This window comes from Kryptolebias marmoratus, linkage group LG22 (assembly GCF_001649575.2).
Source record: "Kryptolebias marmoratus isolate JLee-2015 linkage group LG22, ASM164957v2, whole genome shotgun sequence".
NCBI classification, from domain to species: Eukaryota; Metazoa; Chordata; class Actinopteri; order Cyprinodontiformes; family Rivulidae; genus Kryptolebias; species Kryptolebias marmoratus.
In genome coordinates, this window is record NC_051451.1 from 29,068,334 (window position 1) to 29,083,693 (window position 15,360).

The 15,360-nt window shown below is 42.8% G+C and overlaps 1 protein-coding gene across 1 annotated transcript in view; it reads left to right on the forward strand.

Moving 5' to 3' along the window:
- Positions 1-15,360, forward strand: part of LOC108246560 (cilia- and flagella-associated protein 46) — a 53,790-nt gene that overhangs the window by 20,090 nt on the left and 18,340 nt on the right. The window contains exons 22-50 of the mRNA XM_037973652.1: positions 391-572; positions 1,070-1,201; positions 1,286-1,448; positions 3,193-3,259; positions 3,353-3,488; positions 3,575-3,758; positions 4,964-5,102; positions 5,833-6,017; positions 6,098-6,226; positions 6,412-6,573; positions 6,872-7,020; positions 7,355-7,453; positions 7,535-7,595; positions 8,423-8,554; positions 8,687-8,887; positions 8,968-9,074; positions 9,490-9,663; positions 9,806-9,941; positions 10,312-10,509; positions 10,611-10,799; positions 10,995-11,108; positions 11,306-11,485; positions 11,571-11,744; positions 12,030-12,127; positions 12,578-12,657; positions 12,932-13,038; positions 13,221-13,333; positions 13,543-13,619; positions 13,775-13,936. Coding sequence (XP_037829580.1) covers positions 391-572; positions 1,070-1,201; positions 1,286-1,448; positions 3,193-3,259; positions 3,353-3,488; positions 3,575-3,758; positions 4,964-5,102; positions 5,833-6,017; positions 6,098-6,226; positions 6,412-6,573; positions 6,872-7,020; positions 7,355-7,453; positions 7,535-7,595; positions 8,423-8,554; positions 8,687-8,887; positions 8,968-9,074; positions 9,490-9,663; positions 9,806-9,941; positions 10,312-10,509; positions 10,611-10,799; positions 10,995-11,108; positions 11,306-11,485; positions 11,571-11,744; positions 12,030-12,127; positions 12,578-12,657; positions 12,932-13,038; positions 13,221-13,333; positions 13,543-13,619; positions 13,775-13,936 — 4,030 coding nt within the window. The remainder of the gene's footprint in view (positions 1-390; positions 573-1,069; positions 1,202-1,285; positions 1,449-3,192; positions 3,260-3,352; positions 3,489-3,574; positions 3,759-4,963; positions 5,103-5,832; positions 6,018-6,097; positions 6,227-6,411; positions 6,574-6,871; positions 7,021-7,354; positions 7,454-7,534; positions 7,596-8,422; positions 8,555-8,686; positions 8,888-8,967; positions 9,075-9,489; positions 9,664-9,805; positions 9,942-10,311; positions 10,510-10,610; positions 10,800-10,994; positions 11,109-11,305; positions 11,486-11,570; positions 11,745-12,029; positions 12,128-12,577; positions 12,658-12,931; positions 13,039-13,220; positions 13,334-13,542; positions 13,620-13,774; positions 13,937-15,360) is intronic.

Consider the following 15,360-nt stretch of genomic DNA (forward strand, 5'->3'; position numbering starts at 1 on the left):
CCAGTCCTGTTGGAGCTCTAAACCCAGTCCTGTTGGAGCTCTAAACCCGGTCCTGTTAGGAGCTCTAAACCCAGTCCTGTTGGAGCTCTAAACCCGGTCCTGTTGGAGCTCTAAACCTGGTCCTGTTAGGAGCTCTAAACCCAGTCCTGTTGGAGCTCTAAACCCGGTCCTGTTGGAGCTCTAAACCTGGTCCTGTTTGGTGCTCCATTCCTCGGTCATCTTCCTCTTTTTTTCCTGTTTTCTCTTTTCTGTTATTCTCTTTTTTGTTCAGCCAGCCTCTGTTCTAATTTTATTTCCCTCCCTGCATATCTCCCCCCCCCATCACTCACCACCTCCTCCTGTCTCCTGCTCAGCTTCTCCTTCTCCTCTCTCTTCTCTCCCCACCTGAAGCTGGTGAGCATGGCGTCTGGGTGCAGCTGGTCCGACGCCGCAGTGGAGTTACAGGTGTGGTGCCAGCTGGCTGCCTTCTGCTGCCACGTCAAGGACTTCAGCTTGGTGCTGCGCTGCACGCAGACCGCTCTGCAGCTGGAGGAAGCAGCAGGACGGAGTCTCAGCACTGGGCCCTGTGTTTTGTGAGTGTAGTTTATTTCTTTGGGAATGTGGACAATAACCAGACAGGTTCCCATCTGCAGTCCTTGGGCAGGTGCTAATAAACATAAATACAAACACATACATGAATACTAATGCTAAAATGTACATTTTAAATTTTCAAATGTTAAATTTCATACAGTAGAAAACTTAAAAAAGTGAACTCTAAACTAACCATTTCTTTAAGTTTAATAAACTCTTGGCCTTCAGGACACGGTTCACTGTTGAAATTTGATGAAAAAGATGAAAAATATGACTGGTTGGTTGGTTGGTTGGATGTTTGGTTGGATGATTGGTTGGTTGGTTGGTTGGTTGGTTGGTTGGTTGGTTTGTTGGTTGGATGATTGGTTGGTTGGTTGGTTGGATGTTTGGTTGGATGATTGGTTGGTTGTTTGGTTGGTAGTTGGTTGGTGGTTGGTTGGATGGATGTTTGGTTGGATAATTGGTTGATTGGTTGATTGGTTGGTCGATGGATCCCCAGGTTTGGCCGGACTGCGGTGGATGAGATGCTGAGCTCTGCAGCCTGCCTGAGGGGTCTGAGTTTAGTTTCTGAGTCCAGAGGAGATCTGAGGTCCTACAGAGAAGCTCTGGAGCTGTTTCTGTCCGGCGTCAGGTACAGTTTCCAACAGATTGGTATCCTGACTAAAGCCTTAGGCTCCGTCTAAAACACTCCTCTCTCTGTCTCTTTTGTGTGTAGCTTTGCAGAAAAAGCTGACAATCAGGACTTGTGCGTGGCAGCTGCTGGGCATTACTGGAACGCTTGTCAGCCTCTGACTCACAACCCTCAGGAAGGATGGCAGCTCAAAGAGAACCTGCAGAAAATCCTCAATGCCCTCATTCAAACAACCAGACATGAAAAAGTATCACACTGTGTTTGCACACTCACATTCATGGCCCCAGCAGCCATTAGAACAATCAATGACAGAAAAAGGTTTCCTGATTTGGTCCCTAACTCACAATCTGAATTAACGTTTTTTACTATTTGACTAAATGCAGAATGCATTTGCATAAAACAACAACGCTACATTTAGTTTTTTTTAATTGGCTGTATTAGTTCTGCTGCTTAAAACCAAAGCAGAAACAGTTCAGCCGCAAAGCAACATTTACTTTTATATATTTGATGGTATAATTGATTAAAACAACAAGTTTTCCTCTGTTTGCTGCAGGGAGGACTTGTGACTGTGTTTAATTGTGCAAAAACATTTCCCCTCAAGGAGGGACTAAAGTCATCCAACTGTGAAATAACTTCAGATCTATAATTAAAGGCAGAGAACTCAGAATGATTTTCATCTGTAGGGTTTTCTTTCCCCATGGTGTTCAGAAGCTGAATGAAAGTTGTAACTCTTGGAACGTAATGAAGTCGGTCACGGCGAGGCCGGTCTTTCAGCAGGTCATTCCAGGAGCCACAGAGGCGTTTAATCGGTTTCACCACATCTGGTACAATCAAAAACTGAAGGAAGGATCTACAGGAAAAGAAGCAAAAATCATTTAAAAATTCAAACATAATTACCTCTTGTTGTGTTGATGACTTAAAGGAAGAGTTCAGACATTTTGGATTGGGTTTGTGTGTAACAGTCATAAATAATCAATATCTTACCTGTTGTAGATAACTCTTTGATCGACCTGAGTTTTGGTCAAACTGTTTATTTCTGACAGCAGTGAAGATTCAACTCCAGTCTTCAACGGTTCACAGTTTGTGAAACAAAAATATCAAACTGTTGTCAGGTTTACAACATATGGTTCCAGGGCTCATGTCTGGAAGGAACGTTTTAATACTTTTATCAAAATGTAATATGAAATGTAATGTAACTTTAAATAATATCATTCAGACAAGCTGCTGTTGAAGTTTGAAGACGAGATGTTTTAGGAGAGTCACTGCTTTGGAGGTGGGTCCATTCAGAACTTACTGATGAGCTAAAAATGACCAGTTTGGATGAACTCATTTCCAAAGTAGATCAGTGCAGTCCTAAAACAGACTCCAGTGATTTAAAAAACAATTCATATAGATTCATGTGAACTCGATTATTTAAACCTTTACATCGCAGTCAGTTTAATCCTGCAGGAACGTCAGCCAGACCTCAACCATAGAAATCCATCCATCCAGTTTTCTGCTGCAGTCTCACTGAATTCTGTTTACTATCAGTGAGCCGGTCAGCCATGTTTTCAGCAGCCATGTTTTGAACATCACAGCCTATTTCTGTGCTCAGTTTGTAAAACCATATTCTAGTCTGCGCATGTTATTTTGTTGCCCAAATGAAAACTGAAGCAAGGAGACAGCGAGTCTCTGAGACCCACGTTAGGAAATTGAGAACTCCTGCAAAAGTTTTGAGTCATTTTAAAATCTCACCTGGGATTTCTTTTCAGCAGCAGTTCACAGCTCTGTCAGGATGTGGGTTTACCTGAGATCATTAATGTTCAACAGAACAACCCCTGAAAATGGCTGAACTCTTCCTGTTTATGATGAGTTTATCTGTGCTGTCTGAAAATCTTAAACAATCATAATAATCCTCTCTTGGATGTTTGAGTGGAGCTTTCACCATGATAACCCTCTCACTGTTCACACTTCTGGATCTTTAAGCTCTAATTTATTTCCTCTCATTTCAGGAGCAGAGCCGAGTGAAGGGATTACTGACCCTCAGAGATCTCCCTGCTTTTAAACATGAAGCAATAAGTTAGTGCAAGAAGAACCCTAATTCCTGTGATACAAACTGTAGCTGCACTCAGTCCTTGTATCCAGTTTTATATGTGTTTGTGTTTATTTAAGATGACAAAGGCCTGACGTTGAGAGCAGCTGTTTGCAGTTTGTTGTTCGACGTCCATGTTGAAGAATCAGACTCTGAAGGAGCTCTGCAGCTTCTGGACAGAGCCATCAGAGACATGCCAACCAGCACACATCGACGGTGAGTCGATTAAAAGACGCAGTGAAGAGAAGGAAGATTAATGCACACATAACTGTTTAATTATTCCATGTTTTAATTATTTCTAGACATCTTCTTGAAAAGCGCATCTTATTGAAAGCTCGTCTGGGAGAAAGCATCGATGTGGACATGCAGAAATTACAGGATGAAGGAGGACGGAGCTGTTCATGGATGTGGCACCAGGTGGCGCTGTGTGCCGGCACCATAGACCGGCAGCTCTACTTCTACCAGAGAGCCATGGCCTCAGTCAGGGTAATTAAATCTGCTCTGATACAACTTTAATATAAAACCAGGACAGTCCACGTTTGTGTTTCTAAACTTCATTTCTTTTCTAAAAATTAAAATCAGATTTTATACAAATAAAATGAATCAGAGGGAGTTTAGATTATTTTATGAAATCCGGCTCTTTAGAAGGAAGGTATAAAAACGTGAAGGATAACCAAAAATTTCTGCAAAATAGGTGCCATAAGAATACAAATTATTTGCTTTATTCTGCATATTTTTGTGCCATTAGTTCTCCTGTTTTACTCTGAATCAGAACATGATTTTACTGAACATGAACCTGAAGAACTGCTGTGTAATTAGGACCATAATGTCATTAAATAAACATTTTTAGAAGTCTACCCTCTCTGTACAGTCCACTGAATGTACTCAGTAAAAATCAATAAGGAAATCTGGAAAAGTCTGAGTTTTTAAAATGATAAAAGTGCAGAAAGTCTGTAAAACAAACATGAAATAAATGAACGCAGACAGATTAATGTTGGAGTTTTGCTCTGAAACAAGTCTCTGGCTCCACCATGTGGAAGCAGCACGTCATCACAGGTCTGTTTTAAACACTCGGCTGTGGCCTCAGACCCAAACCAGCTGTTTTAACGAGCTGAAATTAAATTAAACCAGGGGTCTGCAAACTGCGGCTCAGGGGCCATATGTGGCCCCTTCTAGCTTTGACTGAAAACAACATAAAAATAAATAAATATATTTAAAATCACAACAGTAGCAGTGCTTTTGTCCAGTTTTCTGCAATATGTGAATAAAGTTTCTGTAGGTTTTACTAACATGTTACTGTATTTATAATAATTTGTAGTTTTGGAATCAGGTGTTCTGTAAAATACGACAAGTTTAAGAATTTCCACAGAAAGAGTTCAGACTCACACAGAAATGTATCATTCACTTTATGAAAGTGGAAATAAACCTAATGTTTTCTCTTCTTCATAAGAGGTTTATAAAACCAACTGTTGCTAAAATTAACAGTTTATTTTAGTTTTTATCTGTATAAAACCTAATGAGTTATTCTTCGTGTGTCTCAGCAGATTTAATTTCGTGAGAAAGGAGCAGAAATGATTCTTTGGGTTGTAAAGGCTGCAGACCTCTGGGTGAAGCTTTAACTCGGAGTAGATGTATTTAATTAGAGAAAGGAAAACCAAACTGATGATTTGGTGTTTTTACTGACCTTTCAGAGCTCGGAGACGCCGTGGCGTACGGTCAGCCTCCTGCTTGAATTTGGGGCGTGGTTGTTCTGTCAGAACTTCCACAAAGCAGACGCCCAGCTGCAGGTCCAGCGGGCCGTAGACCTGCTTCTGCAACCGAAGGAACCTGGTAGGACTCATCAAACCCTCTTCTTCTTTTACAACGACTGATCTGTCTGTTCTGGGTCATGGTGGTGCATGCTGGGAGAGTTCAGATGGTCTCTGCCACATTTCCAGATGAGCCCGGTTTGTTTGGGTCCAAATGAAGTTCAGGTTTTATTCAGGACCAATCTCAGCCAGGGTCTAAAGATGTTCAAACTTTGAATAAAAAGATAAATAGACATTGGTTTCTAGATGTATTAATTCAAAATATTCTTCCAAAAAGGACTTTTTCTCCCAGACATGATATCTAGAACTGAGAGCAAAAACAGCTTGATTAAATAAAAATATATACAATAATAAAAACATCAGCATTTGTTTTTAAGCTTTGCTTGTTGTCAGTAGTTATCGGCCGCCTCTCAGGGTGGCAGGTGATCATGTAATTACCTGTGTGTGTTTGTCTATTAGCAAAACAGATTTTAATGAAACTCTCAGAAAGTAATTTTTGATGGACAGTTTAAACTCAGTCTAATTCAAGATGGCTGCCACAGCTAATGAACATTAACCAACTGTAAGTCAGTCAGTTTTACAGCCACTGAGCTAAAATTTGGTCATGAATAAAGTTATTTTCCAGGTTTAAACAAACATCATTTATCAACATGAGATGATTTTAGTCTAAAACTGGGGATGAAAGGCAGCGAGTGATGTTCCTTTAAGGATTATTAGGCCTTTAATTATTGTCTTTGTTTCTTCATTTGTAGGAAATGTGTTTGAGAAGAATTCCCCCTCTGAGCTGGCAGCTCACGGCTCATTCAGGCTGAACGTTTGTCGCCTCGATCAGCTGATACGAGCTCACACTCTGCTCGCCGTGATGTCAGACAGGACGTCACATGACCACCAGCTCCACCTGCTCACAGCCTACACCTTCGTACTACAGATGTGGCAGGTACTGTATCACCCCGGCTCTGACGGTGTGGACGAGGTGTCAGAGGATAAATATCTCTGGAATATTATATTTCACTGCAGGTTTCCATGGCAGTGGCTTCTGAGATTTCCAGTGAGATGGCAAAGAGCCAGCCTCCTCCTCTTCCTCCTCCTCCTCATCCTCCTGTCTCTGTCGGATCCAAAAAAGGCAAAGACAAGAAAGTGAAAGAAGTAAAACACACAGCTCATATTTCACTGTGTAACAGACAGTACAAAGCTGTATTTCTGTTATAATTACTACTTTACAGCAATAGAAACTGCTTGGCTGAAAATGTCAGACATCTGGATCAGTAAAAGTATTTTTTATATGTTGACTTTATAAAAGGTCCTCTCTGTTTCTGCCCCGTCCCGACCAGCCTCCCCCTGCAGAGGAGAAACCGGAAGCGGTCGTTCTGGATCTGACTCTTCCCTCCACACCGACCGCCTGGGCTCAGTTTGTCTGTCCCGACCCGGCCAGGCAGATCTTCAGAACCAGCAACCACCGCAGCTGCATCAACCAGCACAGCATCAGCCAGCAGGCACGCTCTGCACCTCACTGCACCACAGGAGTACTTTGTTTATTAGCTGCTCCTCATCACTGACTCAGTTACAAGCCTGGTGGAGATGGTCCACTGCGTCTGGTTCTGTTGCTTGAAGATGAGGTGTAATTATTTATTTTAGTGGTTTACACTGGGGTGTGAAAACTAGCTCACTATTATGAATTTAATCTGAAATTTCTTTTTTATTTATTGGCCAGTGGCAGTTGTTTTTAAATGTGATATATAAATAAATCTGATCTGGATTTTAAGGCATTGTTTCACGTTTGTTTGTCTGTAGTCACAAAGCCTGTTTTTTCTGACCCTTCTGGAGAAAGAGCTGCTCTCCGTCTCACTCGACCATCTGACTCTGCCCGTCCTGCACCTCGCTGAGGTCATCGCTCGCGACCTTTGCTTCAGGAAGAGCCTCTCCGATCTGTACAGGCTCAGGTAAGACAGCCGTGCAGCAGGAACCTCTGGGACTGTCTCAGAAACCGATAAATGCACAGGTGGTTTACGTTTTATGACTAAAAACATCTGCCTGTAACTCTGAGACCGAAATGAATCAACCAATAATCCTCTGTTCCAGGGATGATGTCAGATATAATTGGACCAACAAATAAACTGTCTACAAAGTCAGAATGTCAAACATGATTACAGAACATTTCTATAGACCTGGAGAAGCCTGTGAAGTGAGCATCACTTTCTGGTCGATTTGGTTCCTTAATAAACTAATTTTCTACTCCTGTTTCTTCTGTTTTTATTTTTGTTTTTGTCTAACCAGGATTGTGAGGACTTGTGCTCAGCTGGGCTTGGAGTCCATCTCATCATATCAGGAGAAGCTTCTAAATCTGATTAAAATCCAAGAAGAAGAACAAATGGAGTATATGTGAACTCAGTGATTAAAACCAAATTTATGTTTGCACACATTTCCTAACTTTTAATTTTGTGTTATTGACTTCAGGAGCCGCAAAGTCCTGGTGATTCTTCAGAGGAGGAGAAGCCTTCACACACCGTCTAACCAGGTCATTCACAGCAGTGGATGGATGGATGGGTGGATGGATGGTTGGATGGATGGATGGATGGATGGATGGATGGATGGATGGTTGGATGGATGGATGGATGGATGGATGGATGGATGGATGGATGGATGGATGGATGGATGGATGGATGGATGGTTGGATGGATGGTTGGATGGATGGATGGATGGATGGATGGTTGGATGGATTAAATAGTTGTAGCTGTAGATTAGTGTAGGTATTTTAAAGAGGCATTCTGGACATTTTAAAGTGTAAGACGTTATGAGGAAACAGTATCCTTCTTTTCCATCATTGACAGATTTTTAACGACCTCAGAGGATCAAAGTGGATCTCTGCTGTGTTAAAATAAGAAAAATCTTCAAATCTTTATATCAGTTCATGCAAACATTTAATAAATCTTTTCATAGCCATCGATTTTACAGAACATGAATATTTGCATCATTTCTGTGGCTTTTAGCAAGTACAACTAACAGCAGCAGCTAGCTCTAGCACTTACTGTGTAACTTGTGGTCAGTGTTATATTTCTACCAAAATAACCAAAGAATGTGAATCAATGGTGATATGAAAGTTTAGATAACATCTTTGCGTGAAACATTTTTCATCACTGAAGATTAGAGATGTTTAAAGTGACTGAAATCAGACTAATTTTCCACTAATTATCCCTTTAAATCACATTTATGTCACCTTGGAGTTCAGTTTGGTCTGAGTGAGTGATGTGACCTCTGAGTAAACGTAAAGAAGTTTACATGAATGCATTTTATAAACGTGGTTATAGCTGACAGCTTTAAAACGAAGCTGATGTTGTTGATCAGTCGTTGCTTTGGAGACCAGATGAAGACGTGACGGTTCAGGATATCTGGTTGGACAAAGCGGAGGTTTGCCTCTTCCTCAACCTTCATCCTTCAGCCCGACGGCTGCTGGCCGAGGCCCACATGGTGGCTGAGGTGAGCTCACAGATCAAATAACAAATATAAATTATTCTATCAGATTACAGTTTAATGATTGCATGTAATTCATAACTCTGCAGTGTTTTTAATTCATAAATTCAGATAACCTTTATTTAACGGTGTGTTCAGGAACTTGGAGATAAGAACGCTGTATCAAGGAGTTTATTAAATTTGGCCCGTCTGGCCTGTGAGGAGCAGAACTTTTCTGAGGCTCTGATCCTGTTGGACGAAGCCCAAACCCTGGGAGGGCCCGCGGAGTTCTGGTACCAGCTCACCCTCATCAGGGTCACAGCTGTGGTGGGCCAGAGAGACCCAGATTCACAAACCCAGGTGATGAAAACCCGCCTGCAGTGAAACCACCTGGCTTTCAAACAGACAGTTCTCTTTAAACCTTTGTTTCTCTTCTGCAGGTGGATCGTATTATAACTCAGGGCTGTGAGGCTCTGCAGCTGCTTCAAACGCAGCAAATCAACCGAGTTCCTGAGCTGAGGTCGCTGATCGCATCCTTAAACACGAGGTTACTGCAAATCCCTCCGATGCATTCTGCAATATTTATCCTTCTGTGATTAAACTGAATAATATATTAATCCTCCCACTTTCAGACAACTCTAAACCCAGTCCCAGCTCCACAACCCCCAGTCTGTCCAGTCCCATCTAATCCCCCCACCTAGCAGCCACCTCCACTAATATACACACACACACACACACGAGTCTCAGCACAAGAAACCATTGAAAAGCAGAGCCAGCATCCTGACAGGAGTGAAATGACTGATTGTTTTCCTGTTTTCTCCTCCTGTGTTCGTATGAAGGTGATGTTTTTATTAGTTTATAGGTAAATGGAGGACGTCAGGTGTTCTCTCTCGATGGACTCAATGTGCCCATTTTATTCTGTATGTTTGTGTGAACCTGATGTTTTTGCTCTGCTGTTGTAGAGGTGCGGTGGAATATATCCGTGCCGTCTCTGGTGCCGACCCTGCAGAGACTCTCAGCGCTGAAGTGATTCAGAAGCTTACGGCTGCCTGTGATTCTCTCAGAGAGTCTGCAGCCAAACTCAGCTGCAGAGACGAGGCAGCAGAGGCTCATCGAGAGTGCTCCTGTGGTCTGAGGTCTGTCAGCACCTTTACCAGACCACCTGAGTTTAACTGCAACGTAAAAAAGATGTCTTTGAAGCTTTGTGCTCTTTATGGTTACCAATGGTCTGCTCCCTTCCTTGAGCTTATTTATTATTTTGTTCTCCTGTTTTTGCAGGCTTCTGGCGTCCTTCTGTCCTGACAGAGAGGAGAAACATCGCCTCCTGCTGGATGGTCTGTCCCACATGCAGCTGGCTGTGACGCTGCAGGAACACGTGGCGTTCAACGCACAGAACCTGCTGCCGCACAACCAGGTAAAGAAAATTTCAAGGTGATGATGCTCTCCAGACGTCCTGGAAGGATTTACATTTCCTTTCAGAGCTCAGCGATGACTCTTCATGTTTGCAGAAACTTCAGTTTTTCCAGTAATGAAGAGTTTATTTGCCTGAATCCCTGTTGAAGTGTTTTACTCTGGGCTTTCAGCAGATGGAGCTGCAGCTCTGCAGACTCCATGTTCCCAAACATTTACTGCATTTCTGTACTGAAAACACAACAGATCAGCTGCAAGGAGAGATGTCATGGTGATTTATCATTGTTTGAGTTCGACATCCTTTTCATTGAGCAGATGTTCTGTGTGAGATTTGTTTCAGTTTAGATTCTGCTCCTCGATTCTTGTGCCTGCAGGGTCCCGACCTCTCGCTGGCAGCCGTGAGGAGGCTCGTGGGCCTGCGGTTCTGCCTGGCAGAGTTAAGTCTGGATGTTCTGGAGGAGCAGTGTGCTGTGGACATTCTCCAAGCTTTGGAGCGTGAAAAGAAAACATCTGTTGAAATATTATTAGAGGAGTTCACACGCAGCACACCTGAGCCCAGCTCCACAGAGCAGGTAAAACACGACAAACCTGGAACAAAACTGTTTTAGTTACCGGCTGCAGTAATGACACAGAGTCTCCTCGTTCAGCTGTAATTTACTCGTGTCTTCTCCAGGAGTGGGCGACTGTGGGTAAAACCTTGGGTCAGCTGGTTCTGAGTCAGCTGGCTGCCATCAGCTTCCAGTCCTCCGACAACATGGAGCTCAGAGCTCGCTGCCTGAGCTTAACGGGAAAATACCTGCGACTGCTGGCTGTGCACGAGGAGCCGCTGCACGTGAGGGCTCTCTGGGACACGCACAAGCAGGTACAAACACCCAACTATATGATATTATACATGAACGCAGTTTGAGTTTAAATACTTTATAACTGCAAAATGGCCTAAATATGTTAAACAGAAAGCTACCAGCTTCTAGTGATGAGAGATAAATATTTGTTTATTTTATTCTGATTCTTATTCTTATCCTCATCTTTTCTTGTGATCTTTATCTCTGTTCTGAAGGAAACCTGGTCAGACTCGAAATGTTTTCCCACAGCAGAGGAGATTTCTGAGAAAGACACGGATCCAAGCAGGAACAAACGAGTCGTGACCTCTGCAGGAAGTTCTGAGCTGCAGGTACAAAGCTCCTGACTAAACTGAGCCCATCACACCTGACTGCTTCCTAACGCATCTCTGATCCATCTGATGGAAAACCTCTGTCCACATCAAAGTTAGGCTGCGTTCACACTGCAAGTCTTACTGCTCCAGTCGGATACGAGTTTTTTGGTTCTCCCCTTCCTCTGCCTACATGCTGTTTGCCTCTGATGTTACAGAGAGGACTCAGAACACAGCAGCTGTTGGAGGAATCCAGTAAACTTCTGTCTGAGGCCGTCAGCCTGGGTCTCCAGCACAACGTCTCCTCCTCCATCCTGGCTGATACCGCCTTAAATCTGTTGGAGTGTGTCGGACAGTCTGACCCTGCAGTGGCAGGTCAATACTTGGCCCTGTTTCAGGTACGGCATCAGGTCACATTTACATCCTCAGAGATGTTTCCTTTCCTGTAGCCTGCAGTAATTTCTCTCTTTGTTTTCTTCCCAGACTTGCTGCACGGTGGCCGTGTCGGCTGAGGTCCTGAGTTCTGCCTGCGCCGACTCCTCCGGGTCCCAGCTCTCAGCTCTGCTCAGCGTCCGCAGGAATCTTCTGCTGTCCCAGGAGGAGAGACCCAGCAGCAGGCTGAAGGCGGTGGAGGACTCCCTGAACAGCCTCTCCAAGGTACCGGGTCACCAAACAGCCACCATGATTTATGGTGGGTGGAATAATACTATTCTTATTAATGTTCTGAGGGATTCTAACATCAAACTGAGGAGTGCAGCTGTACGTGTCTACAGTCATGAGATGTTCTGGTCCTTGTTGGCTCACAGAGGTTAAATCCTGCAGCTCTAATGTTTTCTGACAGATCTGTTTTTATTTCTTGTTTTATTCAGATATCAGCTGTGTTTGTGTAACAGCTGCTAAATGTTTGATCAGGAAATGACTCTTTGTTTGTTTGTTTTTCAGGCCTTCAGCCAGCTGAGCATCAGTCCCAACCACCTCAGCTTCCTGTCAGAAATCCCTCCCAACCTGAAGATCCTGCTGCTGCAGCACTCCACCAACGGGTAACTTCTCACACCCTGCAGGTCCCAAAGGTCACATTATAGATCTGAGGTTCTCAAACTGTGGGGCGCGGCCCCTGGGGGGACCGCCGGGTGATTACCACTACTGTTTTCATTTTTATTTTGCTTTTTTATTCTTGGTTTTGGAGAAAAAATAAAATAAAAACCACTCCAAATAGCATTTTAGAGATAAAATGTCACAAAAAGTTAGTTTGGACACAATGACAGGAGAAATTAAAAAAGAATTGTGTAAATCTGTGAAGTGAGATTTATTTATGTAGCACTTTAAGCAACAAGGTGATCCAAAGTCCTTTACAGCAGAAACAAAAACCAAATCCATTTCATATCTGAAGCTGAAGAAGCTTATTTTGTGGTAAACCCCTCAGTACAGAACTACAGGATGGAGATAAAATGCTGCTTTATTCTTCATATTGATTTTTGTGTTTGTTTTAGGTCCGAACTTTACGGAGCCGTCTATGAAAAAATCAAAGCGCCAGAAAACCTGAAAGGAAAAACTACACAAACAACACAAGGTTGAGTACTTTTAATTTGTTTGAACCTCATGGTAAACAAGTCAGGGGAGCATATGTTATCTGAACTATCTCAAGCTTACGTTATAACATTTATCTGCAGGGCAACTAAGAAAACTAATAAAATAACATATGCTTCCTTTGACTGTTGTGCCTCAGCTTTAACAGCAGCATCTGTTTACACGACGGTCTGAGGGAAGTTCATTAAACAGGAAACACGGAGAGCCCATGGAGCTCGTATGGAGCACGCGTGTCTGACTGCAGGTTCTGGTTGCAGGAACGCTGGCGTGCTCGAAGGTGGCCAAGGCTTCAGTCTGCCCACAGGCGCTCCTGGCTCTCAGGGATCAGGTCGACTGTCTGCATGCTGCTGAGTCCTGCCTGCAGGTTTCTTTTGTCTGGCTTTATCTTCACTTTATTAAGGCCGTGCATTAAGTCTGGTTCAATTATCATCAACTCACTAATGGGACAGCTACTTTTTACATTTATACATTTTCCTTTTGTAAAATATTCAGTGCTTTCAAACATAACAGCAAAACAAACTGCCTTTATGTTCTGTTTGTTTCCAGATACAGAAAAGAGCAGAAGACACAAAGTTAACCCTTAACTTCAGAGATATTGTGAAAAATATGGACGAATATCTGAATCCTCTTCTGTCACAGTTTGACTTCTCCTTCGTGAGGTGAATTACTCAATAAAAGACTTCATTTCTTCATGTTTTGACACATAAACAGAGAAAAGTATGTTTACTTTAATACACAAAATGTTAAGTATCTTTGCTTTTTATTAAGAAAAGTGTGAAGAACAGAATAAAACATGGGTCAGAAAACCTATTTGTTGCTGATCATTTAGTCCTCCTGATCCTCACCTGTCCTCTTTTCTGTCCATCAGGTCAAAGACTGCATCTCTACCCGTCTCTGAAATAACCAAAAGTAAAACCAAAGAAGAAGCATGTCCTTCAGATAAAGGTAGTCCGTGTCTCTGATCATTTATCGATGGTTTTATGTTATTTTAAAGTCTGTAGGGATCGTGGAGGTGGAGCAGGTAACAGGGCTGAGCAGAAATTAATTCACAGATCAGTCTAACAAGGTTTAATAGACATGAAGTCCTTGTTGTTTCTCAGCTGAACCAGATGAATACGTGGTGCTGCTGGCAGACAGGAAGTTGTTGGAGCTGCCGCTGGAAGCCTCGTCGGTCCTGCAGGATGAAGGTCTGGTTCCTGTGACCCGAGACTTTTCTCTGCAGCTTCTCTGCCGTCGCCTGAACAGAGGACAACCGCTGAAAGGTACCAGATAAACACAGAATAAAATGTTGTTTTTATAATCTGCTCAAAGACTTTATAGTCAGAACATCCCATGGGTATTTAAAGGATTGATTTAATTCTTATTTTTAAAAATTAGAGATTTAAAATGAATTTATTAAACGTTTACCTGAAATACTGGAGAACAAAGTGATTTAATCTTTCATCACAGAAGGACTGAAGAGCAGTTAATCAAACATAAAAATGAAATGTTCATAAACAAAGGTTCACTTCCTGCGCTCACACATCCGTGAGCAGCGCCGCCTGATTTACCAGAGAGGGTATCCATTTCCTCCATGAAACCAGGCCTTCGAACCCGGACTTCAGGTTTGATTGAGCAGTGGTGCCTCCTGACTCACCTGTCCGCACATTTAAACTCACACATGATGCGTTCAGAGTCTGGAGTCACCTGAACCCAATGATGTTCTGAGAATTAGTTGTCTTTATTTCACCTGGCAGTAAGACGCTGCTGAAGCTCAGGTTTCTGACCACCACGGCTCCAGAAGAGGAGCCTTTTTCAGCACAGCACCAGATTTAAAAAGCTTAAAGTCGTCTCCTGTTTCTGTCAACATAGTTTTATTTGGAAATGATTAAATGACAGTTTGAACTACAACTTTACTTCCAGAATCTGTGCCCAGCCCTTTATATTGATCCATCCAACCTGAAGAAAATAAAGACACAGCAGATTTACCCAGATGTACACGTTTGTACCTGAAGCCGTTTTCAGCAGCAGAACTTATATTAACTGTCAGGAGAGCATTTTGAATAATAACTGACTAATTACCAATACATTTAAATACTTGTCCCCAGTTCTGAACAAACCTAAAAGCTTTTGTTTCTTGTATAATTATCTGCCTTCTGCAGTTACTGTAACCTTCATGTGACCCAACATGAGGTCAGACTGTGAACACAGAGGATGCCTAATTATCTGCTGGGGCTCAGGATAAAGGAGCTCCTGATGTCTGCATGAAATGTCTGAATTATAATGTTAACGTTCATGAAGAACCTCAGGATTTAAATCCCCTTGAAATTATAATATTTCCATCATTTCATAACATGAAGAATACATGTTATTACTGCAGTTAATTCAAATGTATTTATTCATACATTTAGTCAGTTAGACTCCTACACACTGAATGACTGCATCAATATGAGCTCAGCCAGAACCTGGGTGGTCTTTGTAGGGTCTAGGTGAGGTCTTCAGAGGCGTAAGAGGAACACCTGCCTGATAAAAGGTGAAAGGTCACAGAGGGTTTGGAGCTGCACCAATCTTTCACAGCGAGGTGGTGGGGGTTATTATCATGGTGGCAGCGGGTCGGGGTCCTGGGTGGTGGACCCCGACTCAAACCCCGACTCAGACCCCGACTCAGACCCCGACTCAGACCCCGACTCAGACCTCGACTCAGACC